General features: G+C 39.5%; 1 protein-coding gene across 2 annotated transcripts in view; it reads left to right on the forward strand.

Annotated features, from left to right (window-relative positions):
* Nucleotides 1–15714, forward strand: part of rbfox3a (RNA binding fox-1 homolog 3a) — a 161357-nt gene that overhangs the window by 122055 nt on the left and 23588 nt on the right. For both annotated transcript variants that reach the window (XM_041217114.1, XM_041217115.1), the window contains exons 7-8: nucleotides 2718–2850; nucleotides 8034–8073. In XM_041217114.1, coding sequence (XP_041073048.1) covers nucleotides 2718–2850; nucleotides 8034–8073 — 173 coding nt within the window. The remainder of the gene's footprint in view (nucleotides 1–2717; nucleotides 2851–8033; nucleotides 8074–15714) is intronic.

A 15714-nucleotide genomic window follows, 5' to 3' on the forward strand; every position in this document is an offset into this window, starting at 1 on the left:
CCAGTGCTGTGGGTCCAGTGCCCAGCAATAGATACCAGATAATTTTTCTTTTCATTGCTATCAATGTCAGTTACGCAAAACCTGCCCCCATTATTTCAGACACATTGGCCAGAATTTTCCAGCCCCTCATGCCGCCAGGGTCTTCCGGTCCTGCCAGCATGACTGAAGATTTCAATGGCTCGCCAGCCCTGCCGCAGGGAAACCCACAATGAGGGGGTTGGAAAATTCCGACCATAGTGGTCTGCATCGTAGATATGACATGTTAGATACACAATAAAGCTCAACTGCAACAATTTACCTCAGCCTCCCCTTCTTTCAGAAGGAGGGCTCTTACAAAACCATACTGTGGCCTCTTAGTGAGAATGTCAAATAAAGCTTTGACCTCGTAGGCAGGAAGAGCTTGATTGTGACGACCCAAGCTCATGTGACTTTGGATACGTTTAGGCAAAAAACAGAGACTTAATTGCATCAGTCTGGGCTGAATTTGAACTCAGGTCTCACAGGTGAAAGGACAGTGTGTAATACATTGCGCTACCCAAGTTTCTCTATTTTTCATCTGACAATTTTTATTTCCACTGAAGTGAAATGAACTATCATGCATTGGAAATAATAGAACAAGTTCGATTTTAAATGACAGAACAAGTGGCAGGATTTTGCTTTGGTGACCTTCAGTGTGTTGAGGTCTTCCATGCATATGAAAGATCAGCCTCATCTTCTATTCATTAATCACCACTGAGTTCAGAATTATACATGTTCAGAAATGCAGCCCACACTGTTGAACCATTCGTATTTTTTTCCTTCAGTGAATTATACCTTATCAGTGAAAGCACACTCACTCTTGTCAGAGGTCTCATTTTTCGTTATGTTCTATAAAGATAAACTGGAGGGCTCTCAGCGACTTGGGCTGGGCTGAATGCTTTCATTAACATGCAGAATTGGGATTTTGTTTCCTTCATTACACTAGTCTGTTATTATGGGTGCTTAATAACTGTTGTGCCTGCAGCAGAGTATTCAAGTTACAGCACCTGGGCCATTTCTATTCCTGACAATCTGGCCCATGAAACCCAGGCTGATGTTCTTGTCTGCTTTTATTCCTTATTCGTTAATTACTTCTGCTTAATTCTATGGGCCTGAAGATTTGAAAAGGGCTCTTCTCAGCACTGTTGTAAATACTGTGCAATTCATCAATTTTACAAACATACCAATACATGCCAGGTGTGTGATAGGAGGTACACTCAGATTTCACTTTCATTAAAAACACCCGACTCTGAAAAATTTCTCATTCACAAAAAGCATCCAATCATGTCCCTAAAAGTTAATTTTGCAAGACCTTCGAATGGTTATGTTGGTTCCCAGCTGCTCAGTCTGTTGGAGAGCCTCAATGGCAGATGGGCATTAAAACTAGGAGTAACCCAGAGATATATTGAACCTGCCTATTTTTTCTATTTCTGATCCTTCCTGCCTTCCACCTAACAGGAGTGAAATTTGTTTTGTTTTGTTTTAAAATGTCATGTTAAAGGCCTTGCTAATGAGCTTTCTGAAAAAGGTAGCAATGAGCTGAGCTGCTGCATTGGAGTTAATTCAACTATGAAGTTGCTAAACTTGGCAGTAAAGTATCTTCAATCAGCAACTTACTTCTGTCGGTGAAGGTAGCAAAAGGTAGTTAAAGAGTGTCTGCACCAGAGATTAATCACTCTAGCCATCAACAAGATTTGCTGCACTTACCAACACTTGAAGCAACTGAGCATCACAGAGCTTAGATCATCTTAAATGAATAGCAAAATGTTTAAAACTTTAATGTTGTGCACAAATTATATTTCACTCTCCCTTATTGTATAGCATCAGTGTAAACAACATAAGCAGATGGTATACATAATTTTACCACTTGAATTGTAGCTACTCATCCCCAGCCTCAACTCCATGGACCTTCCTGACCTTAGGTTGAGTGCAGAGGCATGGAGCCTTGTTGCATTGTTCAACCCCGAGCTCAGTGTTTACCCTACCCAAATTTCCTCTACTTTTGCAACCACTTTCTTCCATTTCCTTATCACATCTGCCTTTCCACAATTGATTCATATCTTTATCTTTTCAAGGTCACTTTCTCTAATATTCACCTTGCTGACCTTCACTATTCACAAAATAAAACTCATCCTGATCTTTAACATTTCTACTGGCTCTCCCTCCATTCCCCAGTGAATTGACCTGAGGGGCCTTGTCCTCATCTTAGAATCTTTCATTGCCTCAGCAGTTTTCTCCAGCTCTGCATATATCCTCTTGACACCAGCCTACTTCTTTTTCCCCACTTCACCATCACTAGCTACTCCTTCAGCCCATAGCCCCTCTCCAGCAGCTGTACCTCATACCCTCCCTCCTTCTAAATAACACCAAAAGCCTCTGCGAACCCCCACCCCATACTTCCAGCCCTCCTCTCAACCTTTTTTTTTTGTGCCTTTTCCCCCTGCTCTTTGGTGTTCATTGACTTTCCACTAGCCTGTAAGGCACTTTGCTGAATTACTCAGCACCTGAGCAGCATTAGAGAGATGCAACTTTGAAGAAACATTTTGTAAGGAATGTTTTACATGTTTGTGAGCAATATGGTGCATAATGAGATCAATCAAATGAGTGCTCATATGAAACACTTAATCAATTTAGCATCTAATTGAGCTGTAATGAATGCAAGGCAATCTAGTAAACCTGATTTTCCTCTCTGTCTCTAGTGACTGGTTTTCCATATCCCGGAGCTGGAGCAGCTGTGGCCTACAGAGGAGCTCATTTACGGGGGCGAGGTCGCGCTGTTTATAACACCTTCCGCGCTGCACCCCCACCCCCACCAATCCCCACGTATGGAGCGTAAGTATCAGCACAAAACTGGCAGTGTTTTAGACTTGGCAGATCTTTTCATTTTATGGCCTATTATCAAGTGCCCATTGCAAGGAACTTAATTTCCTTCAATGTATATGGATTAATAGATTTGCAGTGATAGCTGTTTTGGGCTTGTTTTGTTTGTGCTAAGATTAATTTTCCATTTGCTCCTTTGCTATTTTGTGTAGCATTAGGATATAGTGTCGCCAGCCATGACATGTCGTGCTATATATCTGTATTTGTGCTTTGATGACATGGGGATAGTGTTATCTTGCTTTATGCTGTTTCACCAGCGAGTAATTTACAATAGATTACAGACAATTTCTGTAAATAGCAAGTATTTGATTTGAACATCCACTCTAGCGTTGTTCTGCTCTTGCCTGTGTAAGCGCATTGACTTTGAAGTGGTAAAACGGAATGGGAAATTTGACACATCTTTGGGGAATGGTTTCCATGGCACACTAAGTGTGGTGAAATTGTAAACCCCATTTACCAAAAATTGGGCTTCAATTTTGCTACGTTGAATACAAAGAAACCTTCCTTCTCTCCACTCCATTCATTAACCTAGTGCTAGGCCCTGTAGTTAAGTTCCCCATAATTTAGTTGCTAGAACAGTTCACTTTCCCTATTTTTGTGGCCATTCAGAGCTGTACAACCTTTCGAGGACAGCCTTCCTAATTTAAAAAAAAGATAGAAGAAATAAATGTTATTACAAGTTTTAAAAAACTGGTACAAAAATGCTTCAAATGATGCTGTAACAAAGTGGAAGTGAGCTACTACAACCTGGTTAATGTGTGATATAGTGGGCAAATTTGCTTTTGAAAGATTACTTGTTTTATGCAGCAGAGATGCATAATTGGATTGCATTTTAATTAAGGATTTTTAATAGGAAAATTATTTGTCCTCAATTTATATTTGAAGTTCCTATTTTTCACCACAAATGTGGCTAATTATTTTCCTCTTTCCCCAACACCCCCCCCCCCACCTCCCAACCGCATCTGCCCTGAATGGTACTAATTATCAGTTCAAAAACAGAAATATCCATTATCCTAGAGTGGAGGTCGTACATATTAGTTTAATTGTTTTCATCCTGTTTTTGTATTAGCAGAAAAGCAGGTACAAGTTATGAAGCCAGTTTGCTCACTGTGCTTCATTTCTAACTTTATCATGACTATTATAAAATGGAGGAATATATACATTAATGAGCCTTTTCAAGGTGCCATTAGATATCTGGATGCATGATTACAATACTTCAAAATTGATTTAGTCTCTTTATAAACTCAGTTAGTGAACAGTTTAACTTGTAATCAATGAAATACTTATTCTCGTTGATTTAGATATGACTTACTTGCAAGATGCAAATTAAAATGTGTCCAACTATTCCCACCAGGTCAGCTCCATGTAATCAGTAAACTGGTAATCTAGTTGTTTGGATCCTATGGCTGAAGCATCAGCACTGTCCTCCGAGAGCTGGAAATTTGCTTTCACTCTGTGGACGAGTTGTTGTTGCACATACTGAGTAATTTGACAGGCTTGACAGGCTAAACAGAAAAAAGGCTTACACAAATACAAGGTGAAGTGGAAATGCAGCAGACTTGGAGGGCTATTAAAAGCAACAAAGGGATACAAAGAAAGTAATAAAGCTGTGAGAAGGGAATATGAAAAACTTCCAAGGGATGTCAAAGCTAACAGAAAAACGTTTTATAAATCTTTAAGAAATGGAAATTGGCAAAGACAGGAGCTAGGTGAGAATATAATGGACAAGATCTTTTCTAGTGGAAGAAAAGCACGTCATTGCAATAGTACAATGGAATTGAAAAATATCAAGGAGCGGGACTTAGTGGATTTAATATAAGTAAATAAAAATTATAATGGAGAAAATAGATAAGATATATAAGTTTTCAGGAGCTTTTGATTTCCACCCAGGTGGAAACAGATAGGTGAAGAAATTAGTCACAACCTTCCAAAGTTGTCTCCATTCAGAAATTGTGCCTTTCGGTTAGAAACTTGTGAATGTCACTCAATATTTAAGAATAAGGGAGCAGGCAGGTAGCTACAGTCCTGTTAGCATCAGTTAAGGGGAAGTTAGTGGTATCTATCATTGGAGGCAGAATGACTGAGGAATTGGACGATATGTGAAGGGTAGATCGTGTCTGATCTAGTGGAACCTTTTACAGAGGTCATATGGATAGGAGAGTGTTTCTAGATGTTGACTCTTTAGACTTGCACAAGTCATTTGCTAATTACCTTATGCTTATCAAAAATGAAAATCCATGGATTTGAAAGTAACCTTTTTTTTTCAATTCATTCATGGGATGTGGGCTTCTCTGGCAGGGCCAGCACTTATTGCCCATCCCTAGTTGCCCTTGAGAAGGTGGTGGTGAGCTGCCTTCTTGGATCACTGCAGTCCATGTGGTGTAGGGACACCCACAGTGTTGTTAGGAAGTGAGTTCAAGGATTTTGACCTGGTGACAGTGAAGGAACTGCAATATATTTCCAAGTCAGGATGGTGAGTGACTTAGAGAGGAACTTCCAAGTGGTGATGTTCCCATCTATCTGCTGTCCTTGTCCTTCTAGATGGTAGTGGTCGTGGGTTTGGAAGGTGCTGTCGAAGGAACTTTGGTGAATTCCTGCAGTGCATCATGTAAATGGTACACACTGCTGCTACTGGGCATTGGTGGTGGAGGGAGTGAATGTTTATGGATGTGGTACCAATCAAGCGGGCTGCTTTGTCCTGCTTCTTGAGTGTTGTGCGAGCTGCATTCATCCAGGCAAGTGGGGAGTATTCCATCACACTCCTGACTTGTGCCTTGTAAAGGTTGGAAGGCTTTGGGGAGTCAGGATGTGGGTTACTTGTCGCACGATTCCTAGCCTCTGTCCTACTCTTGTAGACACAGTATTTATATGGCTAGTCCAGTTCAGTTTCTGATTATTACATGGATTAATGATTGGTTGGGAGGTAGAAGACAGAGAAGGGAAAAAGGGACCATTCACTGATTGGCAGGATGGAACAAATGGTATTCCCCAGAAATCTTTACCGCAGCCTCAGCTTTTCTCCATGCACATTACTAGGATCATAGAAACTAGAAACAGGAATAGGCCATGCAGCTTCTCAAGCTTCTTCCACCATTCATTTAGATCATGGATGATTTATATCTTAACTTCATCTACCTAACTTGATTCCATAAGCATTAATACCCTTGCATAATAAGCTCTATCAATCTCAGTTCTGACATTTCCAGTTGACATTGCTTCAACAGCTTCTTGGAGAAGACAGTTCCCAATTTCCACTATCCTTTTTGTGCCCAAATTCTTCCTGGTCCCTGAATGACCTAACGATTTTTAAGGTTATGCCCTGTCATTTTGGACTATATCACCAGAGCAAATAGTTTCTTTCTATCGACCTATCAACTGTGCCCTCTATGCTTTGTGGGTACTTACCATATGGGGACAAACAAGAAGTCCTTTGAGATTCATTAATCATCCTAAACACCTCAATTAGATCACCCTTCATCTTCTACAATTAATAACTTGGATGAAGGAATAGAGAATTGCTTATCCTAGCTTGAGGATTACACTTAGTTTGGTGGTCCCTTCTGTGATAGTATGTTCAGTTCTGGATGCCACGCCTCTGGAATGATAGACTGACCTCGAATGTGATATACCACAGATTCACTAAAATGAAGTTCTTTCAAAGTTTTGAATTTTGTGGACAGATGGTATAGTTCACTTGTATTCCCTTGTGGTTAGGGGTGATGTATTTCAGGTTTACAAAATGATTAATGGATTTGGTCAGGTATATACAGAGGCACTACTTTCTTTGTCGGAGGAATCCTTTGATGGAGGAAAAGGGGGCATGGTCTTAAAATTAGAGCTCAGCCGGTCAAGTGTGAAACCAAGAAATACTTTTTTTAAATAAGTAGCATAAATCTGGAACTCTTTTGGAGCAAAGGTAAGAAAATAAAGTTGAGATACATATTAGTCATGTTCTAATTGAATATGGAACAGACTGGAGGGGCTGAATGGCCTACTCCTATGTTCCTCTAGAATTTTGTGTAAAATTCCACCTTTTGAGTCAGATTGGATTCCACTGATCGTGTGATAAAAACATAGTTGTCTCTTGTAGTTAAACTACTTTTGAAGCACAACATTATTGTTTGAGATGATTATTCCTGTCTTTTTTTCCTGATAAATTAAATTATACAATGCTCTGAAAAAAAATTATCAATCCACGTATGGAAAAATTCTTATTAGGTTTGTGAATCTCGCATCATATCTTCTGAAATGAAAACTAGACTAAGGTTTTTTAAAAATCAGCTGTCACCAGGGGATAAAAAGAACTGCAAATGCACTTCGGCTCCGTCAAACTTCTTAAGATCATCTGATATTTATTATTGATGCTTCATATATAATCAAAAATGTAAGAACATCTGTAAAGAAAACCGTTAGTAGCTGAGCTCCCCAAATAATATATTCCTAGCACAATGTCCTAGTCGTTCAGCTTTCGGTCAACAATTTGTTATTAGTAAATGAGTGTTATGTATATAATTCCTGTCGTACACAGTGAGCTATATTTTAACCTTGTTCTTGGCACACATCTCATCCCTTCTACACTGGTCTGAAACATCAAGCTGCATAAAGCAAATCCTCAGTCTGTAGAAGTACGAATTTACCAGCAGGGATACTCATCCAGCCAGAAAGTCAAGGCAGTTTGAATGCCATCAATCCTCTAATTCAAGATGGGGAGCACTTTATATTCCTCTCCAACTGGCAAGGCATCATGCTACTGCAAATTCCTCCAGTGAGCCGCATAGCTGTGAGTTAGCGAAACCTACTCGAGATTTAAAGGATTTTTTGGGGGGAGGAAAAGCCATGATTAAAAAGTACCTTTAGGCGTTAAGGATTTAAGCTGTGACTTTTGTATGAAAACCTCAAATCTGCCCTATTGTGCACTGTAACCATAGAGCACAAGTTCCTGCACAGCCTGGAGAATGTCTTTTGCTAGTCAAGAGCTGCCAAAATGAGTGTTGTTGGTTTATCACATCTACAACAGGTTGAAAACCAAATATAAAAATCTCAGTTACTTGTTCATTATATCCAGGTTTAATGGGAGATGTTTTATAATCACATATACAAAAGATAATTCATGATGCTTCCTTTTTTTGTTGCAGAGTTGTGTACCAGGATGGGTTTTATGGGGCCGAAATTTACGTGAGTATTGACTTAAAATCAAATCGATTTCAACTGATGAGCAGAAAGCACACACCTGACTTTTGTCTGCACTTGGGAGGTGTACAATTAAGACTGCAATAAGGTCGAGTCTTCTAGCAGAAATTGATCACACTTATTGAAATTCCTTTAGATAAGCACACAGGTGCTAAACCATTCAGACGTTTAGGTATCAATAGCTCTAAAAGAAATAGTCAATATCCCTTGAAGAGGCCAGTCTTTGATCAGTATCAGAGCAGAACAGTGATTCTTAATTAGAGACAGGCTTAACAGATCTGATGATAAAAATGATACAATAGCTCTTATGTAGAATTGGTTTGGCAGGGACCCAATTAGATTAGAGTACTCATAATCCAGCAGTAACAAATATAAAAACCCAGTATCTAACAGTTATCACGAGGAGAGTGAACCATTCTGAACAAATTTAGCTTATTAAATAGTTTTGAGAACATTTGCTGCATGTGAAAATTAAAATCAAAACTACATAAATCCTCAAAAGTTTAATCAAAAGAACATTGAAAGCATGTTACAAGTTGGAACTTGAGTCAGCACTCTTTTTGTAATGAGATAGAGATTGCTGCCTTTCTAAATTTACTCATAAAAGAATTTCAGCAAAGCCATTTCTTAATAATTGCCAGTTCCAAAAGTAGTGCAGACAAGAGAGCAGCAATGAAAGAGTCTCAGGATATGGCAAATTCATCCCTGCATTAAATAACCTTACTTGGCAGCATTGAATAATAGAGCACCATAAATTACTAGCAAACCTGACCAAAATAGAGCAGATATTCTATAACTTCTTTCAAGGCTGGTACTAAATAGGTTAAAATTCTCAAACAGGAGATTACCATTGATTGTTATGCGGCATAAGAGGTTTACTCAACCACTAGGTTGAGTATAACTACAGCAGTTTACCTCCAGAATACTTCTGCTCTTGAGTCCTGCAGTACAGAGATAATGATCCAACTGTCATGCTAATACTGTGGACAGTGAAAAAGCTGACAGTAGATAAAAGTTCAGACTGCATGCACGATCAGACATTAGATAGACCTCCAGTATGTGGATGTCAGATGTTATGATTGTTATCTCACTGGTTTTTGGATTGCCTTGAAGTCAGTGATAATTGTGAAGAATTTAATCACTGTTGCTATATGGGGCTCTCTTTATTCTTTAGTAGAAGGGTATTGGTTTCAATGGTACTTTCAGATAAGGTTTTGCACTGACTTTACAACAGACTACATTTTTCTCAAGATTTAAGACAGGGGTTCCCAAACTGTGGGTCACAACCCCCAGTGGAGTCATGGGATGAGCAACTGGGGTGGTGAGCTCCCTCCTCTGTGGCAGCAATGGTGACTGTGGAGAGGAGACTCAGATGGATTATGCCTGAGATTGGCTCCAAGGCCCCTTGACATACGTATGTCATATTTTCTTGATTTTTTTTCTTGCCTTGGCCTGGTGGGCGTGGCCTAATGAAATCCGCTTGGAGGCTGATTACTGCCTCCAACAAAGCCTGAAAAATGGTATGTGAAAAAAACATTGTTGCTTGCTCTCCAGCCCCACACCCCCTTCCCACAGTTCTACTTACCCTGTTCTCACAACCTCCCCCCCCTCCACTCTCACAACCCTTACCCACCCCACCTACAGCTATATATATATAAATATATCAAGGAGGATTCAATTTGACCAGGAAATGCATGTATGGTTGGCTTGGTGTGAGTGTGGCCTGGACGCTGCAGCTGAGAGGTTTGAAATGCCCGCCTCCCACTCTGAACTCTACCACCTGCCACACACCCCTGCTCTTACTTTGAGGTCACAGCAATTTTCAAGCTTCAAAATGGGGCCACAGTAGGAAAAAGTTTGGAAAGCACTGAATTAAGACAAACAATGAGAATCTGGGTTAGATTCAGACAATGGCAATGTTTCTAGTATTAGTAGATGAATTCACTGAAAACATTGATCGCCATAATAGAATCTGGGCTGATACTAGTGAATTAGTCTATTTGGTTCAACAAAATCATATGTTTGCTGAGATATTATGGAGTAAATTTTCCTGTTTCTGTACCTATTCTTGGGCTTATTGGAATATGTAGATGCAACAAATAAAGGAAAATGATTTGCCAGTAAGGAAAGCAGCCCCACCCTTCAGTTTAGAAGGATGGAAAATCCATGGAGGACCCCCTGTTTGAAATATGATCCTGCCCATTTGGATTTCTTCCATTCACTGTGCCTAGGCAATCCAATATACCTAGGTGCTAGATCAGAAAACTCTGGCCCATGATGTAGCCATGATTAATTAAAGGCAGATCACCGTAGCGCTCCCTGCCTCTTTATGCCCTTCTTCACAGATTTCCGGAAACCTTCACCTTCTTATTTGACTAGGGAAGACTTTGAAAATGTCTACCAGAAATTGATGATCCATCTTTATAGCAGAATTGCAATTATTTTTCACAAAGCTTTTAATTAACTGGTTATTAAATCTTTTTACCTCCATTCTTCATGGTTTGTTTGATTGCCTCATTGTTATTCATTAGCCATGACCAGAGCACCAAACTACATGAGCAAAGCTGTCTTATTGGGTGAAAAAGGTAAAGGATAGCTTTCAGAACCCAGCTCCAGCAACAGTAGCTGCTGGTGACTGAGGCACTGATTTCCACAACTGCTGCAGCTCTCTGTTCCCTTATACTTTGCTATCAGAGACAGCCTTATTCTACATATTTTCTTGGAGGAATGAATCCTAGGGCATTGAGTGAGTTGTGACATCAAATATATCAAATTATGTATAATTAAGATACTATTACCATGGACCTAAAGAAAACAAATGTTATTAGCTAAAAAACCATCTTTTGTAAGCAAATAGTATTCATTATTGTTTATAATTGACATTAGAATGACCGGCGGAAGGGCAACAGACTTCTGTGGGTGACACCAGTGAACAATAAAACAAGGATTACTGGCTGATGATACCACATAACCTGTTTATTGCCGGCACAAAAGTGAAAAAAAACAGCTTGAGTAAATATTGTGTGAGGGTATAATGAAAGACACTTTTTTTTAAAGTTTCTGGTCCATTGGATAAACCACTGCCTTCCATTGCAGCCAATATTTATAGTATAATGGTTTTCATGGAGATAAGTGGCCTCAGGCTACACTACAGCATGATATCCCAAAAGGATCCCATTCACACACAGGCTGCCTCTTGGAAGCTCATGTAGCAAGTTGAGTTCCTTCGCTACAGTCAGCATTAAAGAGATCCTCACATTCCCATGTTGTAAAAACATCATCTAAAACATCAAATTAGTAGTTGTAAACAAATTAATTAAACAAGAACGGAAGCTTGTGGTTTAAACAGAATACATAATGAAAGAGTTTAGGAACAAATGGGTCGACTTTCCTGTATATTGCATGTGTAACCAGGGCATAAAGTAGATACCTGATGTAAAATAGCGAGGAAATGCGCACGAGCTTAATGACCATACTTCCAAAATTCCTCAGAAACCTTCACCGTCTTATTTGACTGAGGAAGACTTTGAAAATGTCTACAATGTATTTACTTAATGGTCTGATTACATGTGTCTCTGGGTGAAAATATACAGCGTCTTGGCTCATTCTCATGGCTCCGTCCTTAGTCTGATTTCCTGTGACTACACTGGCTCAGAAAGGGTTCAAAATTATTCCTAGAATTTTAGACACAGAAGCAAATAAAGCCTTGGTTCTGATATTTTCTTGTAGCTCTTTCTTTCATTCACCCTCACTGAGACCTGCCCTGTGTTTTGTTTCTTTGAAAGCATTTTTTTGGCATCAGCATGTGTGACATTAAAAATTGGGAAGCTTCCCTGATTGCAGGTTCTTAAACAAGCTGTGCCTAATGTCCATGACTAATGATTAGATGGCTTCAAACTTGAATTTTTATTCCTAAAGAAATATGGCTTGAGTTCTGTGCTTCCCTCAGGCCCTGATTGTTTACACTGATTTAAGCCCATTTTTATGATCCAGTATATGCTAATAAGAAATGTAAGCAGAGGCACAATGGGCCAAATGGCTGCTGCGTTTGCTGTACTTCACTGATTCTACACAATTGACATCAGCAAAATAGGTACACAAATCGGTGTAAGTTTGGATGTAATTTCCCTCTTAAACCCCCATGAAAAATTCCCCTCAGGATTTCCAACATTCCAAATATAACTGGCTTTGCAGAATTGTGTTCAATTGCATGTATGTAGCAATAAATGATTGAATTTGAATATGTTGGACGGGATTTTCTGCAGCCCCCCCACCCAGCCGCCGGCATCTTCCGGTCCCACCACAAGTCAATGGACTTCCGGCCAGGGCGCTGCCTCTCCCGCAACGGGGCCGGAAAATCCCAGCCATTGTTTCGGTTTTGTTCATCTGAATACTCTCTATACAACAGAGTTTTAGTGTTTACATTAGCATTCTAGGGTTTTATTGTACAGTTGTGCAGAAGCGTATCTGGAACTTCTTCTGTGTGTGTGACCTGGAAGTTGGACAGGAAAATGCATCCATTTTGCCAATGTCAAGTTGCACTCCAATAGCCTATGCATCTTATTATAATACACATGAATGTAAAATGGGTATAAATCAGAAGAAACAACCAGGGTGCAAGAAAAGCATTGATTCTATACCATTGTATGAAAATTAAAGTTTCAACTCATTCAACCATCATTTGTGCACATTAGGCAAATGTTTAATTACCTGACATTGGAGAAGCTTTTAGATTTTTAATGTCACTTATATTCATGTGATTAAAAAATGTATTCCAGAAACAGAAAATAAAGAAAAAGCCTCAGTGAGGATAAATTTAAAAAAAAAACAAATTGCAACAGGCGTTTAATAAGTTGCCTCATTTTCTGCTGCACCTGAAAACCTCCTCCTAATTTGAAGTCTTTGAGAAAACACAGTTGCAGGAAATTCACACAGCAGCCTCTAACTTCGAGGCATAACGAGTTTTCTAGGCAGAAATGCATGCGAGTGGAGGGATTGAAAGATGACCATAAAAGATGGAGGAAATCTGGGTATATTGTACCTGAACGCATAATTATGTGATCTTTTCGGCCGGCTAACTGATTTGCCCTGCAAATAAAGGGAAGTTCGAAGCCATGAAGGTTAATATTGTATTTTATTTTGCAAGTTACTTGCTCTGAATTGTCCCCATCCCCATCCTTAGTGAAACTTTGGTAGGTGCTTTGGCCATTTACACAAAGAACTTGCACACCATTGCATAGTACTAACTTGCTCTCAAACTGAGTGTGCACCAGATTGTTATTTCTGGGAGGCAAAAAGTAGAATCAACCATAATCTTAACCGAATGGCAGGGCAGACCCAAGATACAAAATGGGCTATTCTACTTCCTAATGTTCCTAGGGCATAGAAACCACCTGTGAGTATGTCAGAACACATCATTATAAATGGGATTTAATGGCAAAGGAATTATTAAAATATCAATGTCACTTTAATCAGAATGGTTATTTAAAAATGTTATCACCTACGGAGAACTAGATGACATACAACTGTCTCCTGACCACTGTGAGCTGGATTAGTATCTCTTCTCTTTGGTGTCTAATAAGGGTACAGAGTGAATCGAGTTTTGATGTATTCCATCCAGTCCCTATACAAAGGAGTCCACAGCAACAAATTACCTCCAGACAAGACATTAATTGGCATTGTAGCGAATAAAAGCTCTCAACTTTTTTTGGACAAGTTATAATTAAAACAGCAATGAGCATGGGAAAGAGGGCAGCAGCTATGTGTGTTTTGTACCAGGGTCTGGACCCAGGTTATCAGTGTACAAAATGAAAATTGCCACAGATTTATTGGCTGCAGTAGATTGTGAAGAAACAACCATTAACCTTCGGGAGGAGGGCTGCTGTTTAGGAATCGTTTAAGATCCTCGTGAAAGGTTTATGAGAGATTTATTTGAAGAGCTGTATAATTGAAACTATCTGCAGGATGATTTCTCTTACCTTTTAATTTAATTTCTAGGTTAATATTTAAAAAAAAATCCCATCTGAATGTTAATGAGCCTAAAACTCCCATAAGGGGGAGGGAGGGGATGACTTTATTAGATAGGCAGCCCTCCGTGGACCCAACAATACCCAGTTCCATTCATCCAATTGCTGTTTAAAAAGTGAATGGGATGGCACAATGCCAGGGGCCCAGGCTGCAGTTCCTGCGTTTTAATTAACATTGCGCTTTGCACAGTATCTGAGGGGTTTAACAGTATTGAGGTTTCAGATCGATCTGTCATTGCCATGCTCTCTGCATCCTCTATCGAAATCTCTGCAGTGCCTGATTCCCATTCTGAACGCACCGCTGAGACATTAAACACTTCACTAGCCCACCTGCTTTTCCAAAGCTTCAGCATCGCAGCTCAAGCAGGCCCAATTCATCCACTGTGGTGCCTCCTGGCATCTGGAAGTATGGTCGTGTAATGTTACTGTTCCCTTAATTCAAAATAGTGAGAAGTCACTTCTTTTTAGGGGAAATGTCTCAGGTACCAGTCAATTCCCAAAGTATTCAAATCCCTCCTAATGAGATCCAGGAGCACACTGATAAATGGGAAGATAAGTTTTCCAGTTAATAGCTTTGAACAGTCCCAGTGAAGCACAGAAAACCCAAGTCACAAAATGAGATGGGAAGAAATTGAACCCAGTCACCTTTTCCACCCTGCAGTTGACAATGAGCATGTTATTTTCACTGTTGTTGGTAAGACTGGCTGATTTGTTTTTGATGTCCTCAGTGATATTCTGATGGGCTCTGACCAGAATTGGGAGGACAGATGCTGTGGATCGCTACCATTTTAACGCTGACAGCAGCAGGATTTGTAACACTGCCACAAAACATTTAAATTGTTTTCTTTAGACTGGTGCTAGCGATTAGTGTATTGGAGAGGCCAAGATGGATAGTTCCAGGACATCTCAATACTCCAGTGTGGCACTTACAGAAACATCATAAGTTACTTAACTGCAGCTTAGATTAAGCAGTATAACCAAATCCATAACCTCATTTTTTAAAAAAATGAAAAATAGAAAAGCATTTGAAAATTTGACTTCCACTTAAAAACATTGTTTGAAACTTCTTCAAAAGCAGAAATGGAGCACCACTTGTGTAATCCTATCTGGAACAATTCAGAGAGCTAAGATTTGTTTCAATAAAGCTAAAGTCTCCCCAGAAAAACTGTGTAATAATTAGAAAAGCCCTATATAATTGACAAAGTTTGACAGTGTTTACACAGGTTTTTAATTTTCAAGAGTTTACGTAATTCACTAAGGGAAGTGAGTGGGTTTAGCATGCTACAGACAAGGATTAACTTTGTTTGCTCTCTAAAGTGCTTGTTGTCATAGATACTCTGTCACCTGAGAAAGGAGATAAACAATTATCTACAGCGGTGGTTCATATCCAGATACCACCGTACAGGTGTCTTGGTCTTTGCTTCCAAAAGCCGCTGAAATTTGCATATAATTTTTGTATTTCACACCAACTTAAAGAAAATAATTCTTTCCATGAGGAATTTGTCCTGGGCTAACATTAGCAGCAGTAATGACCCAACAAATTAACGTTTACAAGGTGCAGTAAGTAATATCTTCTAAAAACTACAACAGTGCTTTCCAT

The sequence above is a fragment of the Carcharodon carcharias genome, chromosome 22 (genome assembly GCF_017639515.1).
Source record: "Carcharodon carcharias isolate sCarCar2 chromosome 22, sCarCar2.pri, whole genome shotgun sequence".
Lineage (NCBI taxonomy): Eukaryota > Metazoa > Chordata > Chondrichthyes > Lamniformes > Lamnidae > Carcharodon > Carcharodon carcharias.